The sequence below is a fragment of the Pleurodeles waltl genome, chromosome 1_1 (genome assembly GCF_031143425.1).
Source record: "Pleurodeles waltl isolate 20211129_DDA chromosome 1_1, aPleWal1.hap1.20221129, whole genome shotgun sequence".
Classification (NCBI taxonomy): domain Eukaryota; kingdom Metazoa; phylum Chordata; class Amphibia; order Caudata; family Salamandridae; genus Pleurodeles; species Pleurodeles waltl.
Window position 1 is genome coordinate 659,061,293 of NC_090436.1, and position 13,599 is coordinate 659,074,891.

Consider the following 13,599-nt stretch of genomic DNA (forward strand, 5'->3'; position numbering starts at 1 on the left):
TTCCCATTGGTAGGTGGTTTTCTGCCTCATTTCCATGGTCAGCTTCCGTTGGAGATACTGGTACCTCTTTGATTCCAAATACCTCATCATCTGTCGCCCTTATAGGGCACTTCTTTCTAACCTTTGATTTGTTTTCACTTGTTCCCTCTCTGGCCTTGTGCTACATTCATCTTTCTGTCTTCTTCCTAGACATTTTTGTCCTCCTCCTGACCATTCGGTCCAGTCATGGAGGCAGTCCCTTTATTGCTGATGTGTGTGTGTGTGTGTGTGTGTGTGTATATATATATATATATATATATATATATATATATATATATATATATATATATGTATATATCTATCTATCTAGCTATACATTTATCTATTTCCCATACGCATGTGTACTTCTTCCTTCCGGGTACGGACCTATTGCTCAGTGGAAACATACAGTGCTCATGAGTACACAATGGGCAGGACAAGGGAGTTGTATCGTGCCACTGGTACGACAATTGGCTATTCTTTCCATACTGTTAATGTGACTATTTCTTGTTTCCCCTGATCTGCTCTTGTAAGTCTGGGGCATCATCCAATTGTGTATGGGTACCTGTCCTTATGTTCCCTTCCCATTAGGGTGTTTCTTTCCCTTCCTGGAATTCTTCCCCCTTCTGTGTGTGTGTCCTTGGTCATCTTTTGGCAGCTTTATTTAGGCATTTTATGTGTAGGATTCCAATCCTAGCATTTGCTTCATCCTTACTATGTCAGCTGCAAGAAGGTACTCATATTTCTTCCTTCTGTTGGACATTTCCTCCTTCCTACCTCATATTGTTTTTGTGTTTAGGACTCTTGTGCACGGATATGATCATTCACCTTTGGCCTTCACGACTTCTGCAGGCCCGGTGTTAGGACCCCATTCTGGGGATCGAAGTCTCATATACCTTATTTTCACAGTATTTCATTATTGGGCCCACATATCGGATCACTTTCTTATAGGCTGGTTGTCCTTCTGGGATTCTGCCACTTTTCCTTCAGTCCTTTCTTCAGTGGCTTTTTTCTGTCTGCTGGATTGTTATCGTTTCTGTGGATAGCATCTACTCATATGGCATTGTCTTCCTCGTGTTGATCTTTTTCATGTACTGCAAAGTTTCTGTTGGTTTCTACCATCAGGCGGTTCTACCAACCTTTTTTTACTTTGCTTTAGTCAGCTAGCATGGATTTACCTCTTTGGCTGGCTTTTCTTTCTTGAGGGGTGTAATCTCTCTCCCCCCCTTTTCTTTTACTCCTGTGTTGTTGCTCTTGTGCAACATTTTTCTTTCTATGTTTCTCTAATAATAATAATTATTATTATTATTTTATTATTATTATAATATAGGGACGTGCACCTATGTATCATTCCTGCTTCATAGGTCTATGTCTCTATTTTTATATCTGCATCTGTGTTAACCTGATCCTATGCTTATCTTAAACAACATATGTATGGGCACATTCATGTCTTTACATCTGTAGCTGTGCATATTGGTGTCTCAAAATGTATTTTCCAGACCTCCTAATTTACCCATTTTATGTCATGCATATGGAAAATCTTTTGTGTCTTCTGTTGACTGGCTCTATGTGTCTCACAGCTCTGATACGTCTCTCCTCAGATTTCCCCCTTGGGTGTTCCGGGAGATGTACATTCTGTCTTTTGAGTTACTCTCGCTTCCAGCGTAAAGCTTCCTGCTTCTTGCAGGTTTTGCGTATGCACCCTGGTGGAAGCAGCAAGTAGGCATTGCTTCCCATTTTTAAATATCCTCTAGGGCTATTCCTTGATGGCTGTACCATTCCTCTTATCTCAATGAATGTTGGGGCGTTTTTTAGCACGTTACTCCTTCCGCTCCTACTTTGGAGCACTTCATGTTAGTCCCCTGTTGTTGTTTTCTACCATCAGATACATTTTCATTACCATAACGCTCATGCCCCCATGGCATTTCATATTTTCTTTAAATATTCTGTGGCTTGTCCACTCTTTTTTCGGGTGAGCTGAATGCTTCTTTTCACCTTTGTCTCTCTCATGTCTGGTCTACTATTCCTTTAGTTAGAACGGTTGTTTATTGCAAGACTTGGGTAGGATGTGTATGCAGACTCTCCTCCTGGGTTGATATTGCTTTGGAATCACATACTAAGGTAAGGAATCTCCTGCTAGTTGTGTCTATCAGGTGAAAAAGTTACTTACCATCGGCGACACCTTATCTGATAGAGACATAGACTAGCATCAGATTCCTTACCGACACACCCATCCTCCCCAGTCTGCGAACTGTTTTATGTTACTTTATTTGTGCTTTCTTGGCATTCTTTTGCCAGGTTTTTCTATTTAGTGGTTGGAAAATCAAATTTACATCTACGTCTTTTGGGATACACTGTTGTATTGCGTGGTAATTCTAGTTACAGAAGAAACTGAAGTTAGCTCGTCAGGGAAGGATAATATGGACTCATTTGAGATTATATCCGGATTATGACGTTGATACGGAGTGGCACAAGGCCATCTACTGACGCGCAGAGGTAGTGCTGAACAATTTTTCCAGATCCAGTCTGGTGCCTGGGGAGACTTCTAAGGTTAAGAATCTGTGGCTAGTCTGTCTCTATCAAATAAGGCACTACTAAAGGTAAGTAAGTTGTTCGTCAGCCATAGTTGTGCATGCATGCACAAGTTATAGCTCAAGTATGTTACATATGGGTTGGAGCCAACATAGCTGCTACACACACAGAACATCGAGGAAATAAAAAAGGGATGTGTTGATTGCTTGAATTCATCTCAGCTATTGATTAGTATTCTGGTCCAGTCCATTGTGTTTGCCCTCCATACCACCTCAGACTGAAACCAGGCATATGCAAATGAGCATTGGTCCTGCTCCAGTAGGAACATACCAGTGTGTTCTCCTAGACCAGACCTCCACTGTACAATAACTCAAACAACCCCAGATTGTTTTCTGCATATTTGGTCCTCATCAGTAGGGGTGCATTTTGACTCCTATGGCACATTGAGACTTGAGGCATTCCACTGAGGAAAACAAAATATTAATGAGTGGATTGCCTGAATGAATCCCAGCTACAATAATTACTATGTTCCGAAAACCAGCCTAGGTTTTTTTTTCACCCAACATGCCACCTCACACATCAACCAGCCATATGCAAATTATCCTTTGCACTGCTCCAGTGGAAACAGTCCACCATGAACTGCCTGTTCTCCTCTGAACAATACCACAAGCAACCCCAGACCGATTTAGGCATATTATGGCCTAGTCAGTAAGGGGCAGCTCAAGTTCTATCGCACAGCAAGCACAGGACCAACGTCTGGGCACACCTGTCTCACTGATGAGACCTAAGTAAGTTGAAACTGCGCTGAGGTTGATTGTGTTCTTGTCTGAAAGGGACCTGGCCTGGCAGTTTGGGCTAAACTCCTGCTGTTGGAGCAGGGCCAAGACTGATCTGCATATGTCAGGTCTCTGTCTGGAGTGGCATAGTGCTAAAAAAAACAGTGGCCTGGAAAGTGGCCTGAATGATTGCCAGTGGCCAAGATTCATTCCAGTTTTTTGCCATCACATTGTTATTTCTTTCCGTTAAGTGTGATGGCTATGCTTAGACCTCTGTCCCCTGATCACTTTGTCACAAGGCTCAAGCTACACCTCACTGACTAGACCTAACTAGGACGAAACTGGTGTGGGGGTTGCTTGTACTCATGTCTGGAGGGGACCTGGCGTGGCAGTTCAGGCTGGACCGTTCCAGAACAAGAATTAGACTGATTTGCATGTGGTAGGTTTTTGTTTAGATTGACATAGTGGACGAAAAACCATAATCTGAAATGTGGCCTTAGTAATCATCAGTGACTGTGATTACATCAAATATCTAATAGAGACTTCTAGCTGTAGATTCCTTATCTTAGAATTATCCCAAGGCGTCAGACTAGGTCCAGAAATTAGTTGTGAGCAGTACCTGTGCACGCTGGTAGGTGAAATCGTTATATAGGTGCCAGCACAGCACACTGACTTAAGTTATTTTCTTTCTTTGCCAGTCAGCGCAGATTCAGAGAGAGCTACCCCCAGTCAATTTTTGCCTGACCCTTTTTTGATTTTTGTCAAAGTCTTTTTGAGATTCTTCTCCTGGTGTGGCAGGATGTCAACTAGGAAGGCCGACTTCAAGCTCTGGAGCACCTGTCATTGACAGATGTGAGTGATGGACCCGCATCTTTTTTGCCTCTGGTGTCAGGAGCACGACCACTGTGTGAAGACCTATGCGAGCTGCCACGCCATGCACCCAAGGCCTTGAGGAAGCGGTCCCTCAAGCTCCTCGCCACTCGACATGCAACTCCACAACGATCTCGATCCCAGTTTAGAGGAAGGTCCCGGGATCAGTCGTGGAGCCCAAGATCTTTGTCTCGCTCAAATTCATCTGGGAGTTGGGTAAGTCCCACAAGAAAAAGAAGAACATGAAGTCAAAGAGATCTTAGACTTCGCCCTGTCTGTCACGGTCTTCCAACTAAATGATGAAGGAGCATCGTCATTCGAGGTCTGGCTCTGCAGTTGAACCTGCACCTGGGCAGTTCCTTGCTTCCCTGGTTTCCAGGAGACGGAGCAACTCCCGCCCAACTCAGTGAGTTCTATGAGGTCATGCTCCTCATATTTGGGTTACTCATCCCGATAGCGCATCTTCTGACTTGAGTGTTCGGGAAGCGACCCTGTCTGAATCCCTGCCGGTGGGTTCATCCTCATTGCCAGTTGAGCCCCTTGGATCCCCGTATGGATCTGGACCGGTGTCGGACGTTACACCTCGAATGTCCTTGGTGCCACTCCCAATGATGCGCCTGGTTCGGCCATCCCTATTCTCATCCCTGATTCCGACACAGAGCTGGAAGGGCATCGTCCAACATGGCCTAGAGCCGCGCTCTCCAGTTTATAGACTGATCCCTATTCCTATAGGCTAGGACTCAGAGAGGATTGGGAAGGGTTGCTGTACCCTGAAGAATACCAGCCTCTGGATCCAAATGCAGACTGGTCTTGTAAAGCTATTTTAGCCATATTTTAAATATGTTATTTTAGCTAACTAGGCCTGCTGTTGTGCACTTTAATCCAGTTATATTTTATTCAGTGTTGCTTTATTTTGCGGTGCAGTTTTATTTTCTCTATCTTATTGTCCTCTCGCCTAGGAAAGCATTACGTTCTTAGAAGGACATTTATTTCTCTCTGTGCTTTCTCCAAGGCTAAAGTCAGATAGGGTTGCCGACAAACATCGTATGCTGTGTCTTTAACATTCACAGAAAAAACACACTCATATGTAGGGGACCGTTTCTTACAATGTCAAATGTTTTATTATAGAAACACCCATTTGTCCCAAACACGTAAGAGGGAGATTCCAGCCAGATGACTACAACTGCATGCTGATTGCTTTGCTACAGCTGCTTGCTTAGACAGGCGAACCCCTGATCGACATGGGGATGGTGTCTCTCTAACAGGCTTCCTTATCAAGGTATGAGGGATGATGTTCTCCCAGGGGGAAACCTGAAGAGCGGATTAAGCTTATTATGCTTTGCTCAGACATAGCGTAGGCAGGAGAACTGTGTATCACTTGTAGTGACAGTATGGTGGGACTGTTTTTGTGTTTCACTCTCTCCGTCACCTACTTGCTTTATTGTGTTTTATCATCCTAGTTATTGCAATACATGCTATTTTATCTAAGATGCAGTTACTTCAGTAAATTCTTACTAAACTATATTCTGCTGAGACTTGGGTAACTGAGAGAAAGGGATGAGATCTGATTGACCACGATTCCCCTGAGGAGTCTTTCTTGTCATACGCCCAGTTGCCACAGTCATCTCGGACAGAGATGAGGCGCGCCTAGTTAGCTGGAAAACCCGGATTAGGCCGACAGGCATCATATTTTGTGGAGTCGTATTTAGTACCCTCAGTCCATGTGATTCTGCCACCCAAATCCTGTAGCCTCATTAGCATACTGACAACCTACGCGACAGTCTGAGTACTTGGCAGAGGCCAGTAGACTGGACACCTCCCCAGATACTAGAATGCTTTCTCCCCCGACCGTGGCTACAGAGGAGGGAGCGTCATTTGCTATAGAGGTAAAAGGAGCAGCGGAGGTCCTCGACTTTCAGTTGCCCTCGGTGGCAGTCAAGACACACATCTTGATAGAGGTGTTTCAACTGAGAGTGAATCCCTCTGAACCACTTCTACCTTTTTATAAAGCCCTTACAGACGACCTGCTTGGGACCTGGTCCAAGCCCAGCACAGAGGCTTCTGTGAACAGGCCAATTTCCTGCTGCCACTGCCCTGCTCCTGATGACCCCCAGTTCCTTACACAACACCCTAACCTGAGAGCTAATCGTCCAAGTGCCCACCTCATGTGTAAATCCTGGCACATTCCCAACTGGCCCACCCGAAAGGGAATCCAAGAGGCTGGGCAACTTACACAAGAAAATGTTTTCTTCTACCAGCCTGGCACTACAGTCCTTGAACACCATGTGCCTCTTGGGCCATTACTTCTGTGCTGTATGTGATTCGGTTGCGCAGATACTGGCAGTGGTTCTGGAGGAGGCCCGGACCATACTTTCCCAAGCTGTTGCTGATGGGAGAGATGCAGCTAAGTTCATGATCAGATGTAGACTGAATACCACCAACTTACTAGGCAGAGTGGTTTCATTCATGGTGGCCTCATGGTGCCATGCCTGGCTGAGAAACAACTGTTTTTTTCAGGAATTGTTCAATCCTTGCTTGAGCACATGCCTTTGATGGCTCCAGTCTCCTAGGAGACAAGGGGTACTCAGTGCTGGAGTGCTTCAAGGTCAGCAGAGCTACTGCCAGGTCCATGGACCTTTTAATGGCCCCTCACCAACCCCAGTCAACCTTTTGTTTTGTGGCCACAGAAGGGTCTTTCAGCCGTGTCTTTACCCACCCAGCCACCACAGCATGCAAGCTTACCAGTGTCTGGTGGCTAAGGACGTGGTACCCACAGACCCCTGTGGCTTGGGCAGCCAGAGGTCGGGTCAGTCCAACACCCCGCACCTCCCCCAGCATTCACAGCCTCCTAACCCCTTTAGTTTGGCCTCTTATCATGGGTAGCCTGTGAAATGCAGGATACACCAACACCTGTCCTTCTGGTTGACTGTTACATCAGACTGATGGGTTATTCATTTTGTCCCAAAGGCTGCTCACTCCTGTTTGTGACTACCCATCAATCTATGCCATCCATTTGCAACAGGCTCTTACTTTACTCTGACAGAAAGTGACTGCTCTCTTGGCCAAGGAGCTGCAGCCTGATAACTCCTTTAGTTTTCCCGCTTATCAAAATGGGTAGTCATTGGGTGCCAAAATACACCATCACCTGTCCCTCTGGAGGTCTTCTTACATCAGACCAATGGGTTATTCATTTTGTCTGAAGGGGCCACTCCCACCCCTTCGTGAATACCCATCCCTCTATGCCACCCACTTGCAACAGGCTAACAAAGGACCATCTTACTTTACTCTGACAGGAAGTGATGCTTTCTTGGCCAAGGAGTCATGGAGAGGGTGCGATCTCCAGAAGTAGGTCTTGGTTGCTACTTCTGCTATTTTCTGATGCCCAAGAAGGATGGATGCACCCTCTCAGAACCTTCTTCAAAAGGAGAAGTTCACAATGCTCACGCTCGCTCAATTCCTGTCTGCCCAGGAGATTGGATGGTAGCTTTCGACTTTCAGGATGCATACTTCCACATTCCCGTCCTGCCTGCCCACAGGCGTTACCTGCAGTTCACAGCAGGCCACGAGCACTTTCAGTTTGTCATGCCTCTCTTTGGCCTTTCCAACGCGCCTCAGTGTTCACCAAGGTGATTGCAGTGGTTGCAGGTCATCTGCAGAGATCAGGGGTGGCAGCCTTCCCCTATCTCGATGATCGTCTGTTGAAGGCGGTCTCACCCCAGGCTGTTGTCTTCCACCTTCAGACTGCTCTCACTGGGGCTCACAGTCAACGTGCTGAGGTGACTTCCTCTCAGATGCTCTCTTTCATCAAAGCTGTTCTGGACATGGTGCAGTTGGGCACCCATCCTCCCAAATGGCAAGTTCACAATATTCAAGCTTTGATACCGATGACTCAGCCTCTATCCAGCATTTCAGTGAGACTGACTCTGAGGCTGCTGGGCCTCATGGTTTCCTGCATCCTGCTTGTGACACATGTTCGCTCTACAGTAAGAATTGAAGCTCCAGTGGGCCCTGGATCAGGGAAAAGTTTGACATGATCCAGAGTTCAGAAATATTTGAGGCAGTTTGGCAGCAGTTTGTGGACTATCTTTGCAAAGGAAACACAATGTTTCAATACCCCAGTATGCCGAGGACCTTGTGTGTGGATTAGTCCCCAGTAACTTAATGGCACAACATTGGGTGCAACCCACATCATACTTTTTTAGTTTGAATACTGAATAGATAACTCAAGACTTTGCAAGGATGACTTACTTGCTTAGGTGTAGGGTAAAATGTAGACCAACATGGCGTCTTACTATATGTGACATTTCAGGTTGCTGAAACTTTCTTTCTTTGATGGAAAAAAACACTAAAATGTTTTTTTTTTTTTTAAAACAAGTCCCCACGTAAATGTGGTGACCATATGCCTACAATAAGAATGCCCCATTCGTAAAAAAAATAAATCATTGATGTGGCTGGTTTACTAATCTTTTACTTTGAACAAGGCTTTCAGTTGTGCCATGCATTTTACTATTGTGTTTTTTGTGAAGGTGACAAGAAGAAACACCCAACCAAGCACTTAGATTGCGGGCCGATGCCACATTGTCAAAAACAAAATCTATCTTTACTTGGTAAATAACAACCACAAAAATTTAATTAAGGCAGACATCACATATTTACATAAAAAGTCAATAAAAATATAATGTTAAAACCATACAAACAGTACTAAATCAAATATTAAAATACCATAATGTTGATTCATCTCCTGACATTTATAGTACAATTAAAAAATTATATCATTGAAGAGCAGACTGGAATTATTATGCAGTTGCTGTAAGGATAACAGAGCGTTGTCTGAAACCTACATTGCTGAATATTAGGTGTATAAATTGTATCTGTTCCTCTTTATAAAATTTACGAAACAATACATAATGTATAGTAGTTGTGTCCAGATTTCACCATAAGTACAAAGAGGAAGATCATGTAACCGCTCATCTGTTCCAGGAAAGGTTCCTTAACAGTGGATAGTATTAAGCTGAAAACATGCCTTTGTGTGGCATTTGTAACTATAAACATAAAATGACACGCCCTTTGAAGTTAAAAGTGAAAACTAAGCAGCATTGGTAGCTTTAATGGCTTCCGAATGCATCCACTTCTCATCACACATGTCTATAAAAAGGGTCCTCATTTCATTTCTGGGGATCTGACAGTCAGGGTCACTAACGAACTCAGATGTACTCAAATTCGATCATATATTTTAATGTAAGATAGCCAAGGAGTATTATGTGCACAATAGTGATAAACAATCCAATAAGATAAAATGATTGAATGAAGTTTCTGATTTAGTCCTCCCAGCATGCCACAACAAAAGGTGGTATGGCCTACTAAGTTCCTCAGGATAATTTAGACCCAATTCTGAATGGCTTATCTGGTTAGAACAACTTGTTGGTACTACCAAAAGCCTCTTGTAAACACACTTTTCTGCTGGGGGGTTCCCACAGTCCGCATAGCCCCCAAGCACCAGTTCCATAGCTCACCACAGATACACATTTTAAATTATACAGCAAACACATTTCCTTTACTGGCTTGTGGCCCAGTCTTATGGCAAATCTAAATATTGTTGTTGCTTGATTGTATCTTTCAAATGTGACCAGTTCTCTTCCCTTCCCTTCCAAGTCGAACTGTGCCCCAAGGACAATAAAACTTTGCACCCTTTCAACCTTAGTGCCGAGTACAGTGTGAACGTGTTATTTAACACCCCTTGGTCCACAAATCACGGACAAAGATTTGTCTTTAAAACACACTCATCCATATAGCTTGTGAATCATCCAATTGCCTTTGCAAGCCATTTGCGGTTGTTAACATCAGAACCACATCATCTGCATTAAGCAGCACAGGGATGGCATGAGCACCAATTTTAGGCATATTTAAACCTTTTTGGACAAGGTGGACTTTAAAACCAATAATATATATACTGAAATAGGAAAGGGGCTAACACACACCTGTCTCACCATTCTTCCCATCTTAAAATGGGTGTCATTGTAACAGCAACTTTAAAATAGATACAGGATATAAACCCCAATCTAACTGAGAACATGAAGTGGAGGCAATATAAACAGCCACTTCTTTAAGATAACATACAAAGATACAATCCAAAAAGCACACTTTACAAGAGCTTTGTCTCTGAAGAGAAAGGAACTATTTTTAAGTGTATGTGAAAAACCTGTACAAGCTTTGTGCTGTCATGGAAAGTGAAGAAAGCCAATGGTAAAGTTGGCTGATCCACTGTCCAATGTTGTGTGCTGTGGTGGGTGGGAACAAAAAGTGAATGACAATTCAACAGACCAATGGATAAAGCCTCCGGACCAAAATCCCCTCTATATACATGCCTATTATGTTTGTTTTGCAAAGCAATAGTCTGGCTGGACAACTAAAGTTGTTCTAAAGGCCAGACCTAAAAAGAACAACAAAGTTCCTTCTGCATGCATTAGAAAAACATGAATAGAGTATATTTTTCAAATAACTTTAGTTTGCAGAGTCTATATGATCATTGCTTTCTAAAACTGACCACTTTAGTGTGAAACTAATATACTATATGCACCACCTGAGGCAATAGGTCCTGTTGAGCAGGATTGTAGGAAAATGACCTTATTGAGGCTTAGCTCAACCAGAGGAAGCATACAGTGAAGGGAACCAGTGAGATGAGGCCAGACAGCAGGTGTGGAGGCACATTGATCTTGAGGAAGGGATGAGCAAGACCATAAGAGGCGGCTGATATAGGATGCTGGGGACCAAAAGAAGAAACGGGTGCAACCATTAGGTGGGAAGATTGACACGGATGGTGGAAGCATACAATTGGGTAAGAAGGTATAATATTACAGCATGACCATATGAAGGGGATTGCTGAACTTCAGCAATCATTGGGTGAGTGATTCGCGCAATTGGGACCAACAGCAATAGTCACCAATTGAGGAGTAGGCTCTGATAGAAGCAGACTTCACTCATTCTGGCCTTGAGTTCAGACAACAAGATGGCAGGCTTGTGTGATGGTTAATGAAGTGTGGGCCACCAAAAAGCTGTGATTCTGCTGTTTAGGAGCATGCTCAGATGCAGGAAGTCATAGTTAATTCTTGATGGAATTAAAAATAAAACAAACGTAATCCATACAATGTACATTTAGTTTGTTGTGCTGCTAGTATTATGTCTGTCAGATTGAGTAAATTGCATACGTTTAATAATGTTTGGAAACTAATCTTTTTTTATTATTATTATGTTTCCAGGAAAAATCAAGGCAAAGTCTTCCTAGTCCTCAGGCTGAACAAGTTTCTGTACCTCTTCTTTTTGCTTGCACCGCCAGTGCCAAGACAGTAGTGGCCAACCCATTATTGCATCTCAGCAATTTGACACACGATATATTAAATTCCATAATAAATCTTGATTCACCTCCTCATCCAGATCTGCAGAACAACAAGGTATACCCAAGCACTTAACTTGCCTTTTGTATATAATTATTAGAACTTGGTAAGAAAAGGAATTAAATGCTGAAAATAAATAGAAAGTGAAAGACAAGAACATAGGCATATTTTCAATATATGTTGCCAAAAGGTACCAGTATTATGATGTGTGTTAACCCATTAGCAGTCACACATATAACGCCGTTATACATTTCTAGAGCAAATAGATGTAAAATAATAGGGAAATAGTTACATCCAGTATAATTCTTTATTATGTTCCTGTTAGTAATTGAGTTGCTAATATCATTCATTAATTAGTTTTTTTTTGTAGTGAAAGGTTTCTAAAAATAGAATTTCATTTGTATTAAGTAGTCGTCACTTTTTTACAGCTCAGAAGGATAAAGTAACTTTTCATTCTGTTAAGGTAAATCTACAGTGTGTCAGTTTGATGTGCAATTTCTAAATTAGTGCAGGTGCATTAGGAAAATCTACAGGCTTCTTAGTCAAACTCACATAGTGTTTGCTGTTGTGCTATAGCAGGGTTGAAGACACGAAAAACCAGTCCTAAAAAAAAAATTGTTTTTTTTTGTTTTTTGTTTTTCAAAAGCAGAACATGGACTTAAAACGTTGAATATGTATGACCTCTGCACTTGAAAATAACAAAATCAAGGGATTTTGGTAACTGGTGCCAAAGTGGTCTAAAACTGTCCCCATGTTAATCCTATAAATGATATTAACAATGCCAATTGTTGTTCTTACATCACAAATCTGTTCTCCTTTATGCATAACTAATCTGATAGAGACTTCTAGTTGCAGATTCCTTACCTTAGAATTTCCCCAGGCGTCATTCTGGATCCGGGGATTTTTTCTTCGAGCAGTTCCCTTGCTTGCTGTCAAGTGGCATCGGTCGACTCTGCATCCATCATTGGTGTCGTGGTAGCCGTGATGATGTCTGGGTCGAATTAAGGTGTGGTGACGTCAGTTCTTTTCTTTCCGTGCAAGGCGCGGATCCAGAGAAGAAATGCCCTGGTCACTTTTGGGCACGCCTCAACACTTTAGTCGAATTTTCTGGTCACTTTTGGTGAGTCTAGGATGTCTCCGAAGACTGGGTTCAAGCCTTGCGAGGATTGTCACCGAATGATGTCGGTGGATCTGCATCGGGTCTGTTAGTGGTGTCTGGAGTGCGACCACGACCCGAAGTCATGCTCTGAGTGCCGGCCCATGCACCTGAAGGCTTTGAAGGAGCGGTCCCTAAAGCTCATGGCAGTGCGGCACTCGATTTAGCATCGTTCCCGGTCTCACTCGAGGGGAAGGTCTCGAGACCGGCCGCGGAGTCATCACCACTCGTCGTCCTCCAAATTATCGGGACATTTGGGTAAGAAGAAGAAGTCAAGGAAGGCTAGGCATTCTTCGACTTCACCCAGTCATTCGGATGACTTGGCGTGGGAAGAGTGTGAACACCTTAGGCCTCCGTACACAGAGCCGGTTTCTGGGTCCGCTCCGCGCCTCCCCAAATTTCTGGGAGCCGAAGTGACACCTGCCCAAGTAAAATAATTTTATGAGGCCATGCACCTCATATTTGGGCAGTCCAACCCCTCTGCGGCGTCTTCAGGGCCTAGGGGTACGGAACGGGCCCTTCGGGTTCCACCCGGCAGCTCCGGCTCCAGCCACCAAGGGTCCGTCTGGATCTGCGTCCGCACCGGTCGTACCATTGAGACCATCCCCGGCGCCGACGAAGTTGTAGACGCTCCGGATGTTGGTCGAGCCCACAATCAATGTCGACCCGATCCTAATCCCTGATGACCCGGAGCCGGAATGCTGATTCCGACTTTGACGGGGCCTAGCCATCCCAGGTTGGATTCAGACCATTTTTACTTTGGGTATGAATATGAGAAAGGATTGGAGCGGTCACTGGACCTTTAAGAATACCAGCAAGATGAGCAGAACATGGACTGGGCTCAGGGTTTGGGCGA

At 43.8% G+C, this 13,599-nt stretch overlaps 1 protein-coding gene across 1 annotated transcript in view; it reads left to right on the forward strand.

Annotated features, from left to right (window-relative positions):
- Positions 1-13,599, forward strand: part of DMXL1 (Dmx like 1) — a 1,414,533-nt gene that overhangs the window by 873,922 nt on the left and 527,012 nt on the right. Inside the window, exon 25 of the mRNA XM_069226844.1 lies at positions 11,453-11,644. Within this exon, the coding sequence (XP_069082945.1) occupies positions 11,453-11,644 (192 nt within the window). The remainder of the gene's footprint in view (positions 1-11,452; positions 11,645-13,599) is intronic.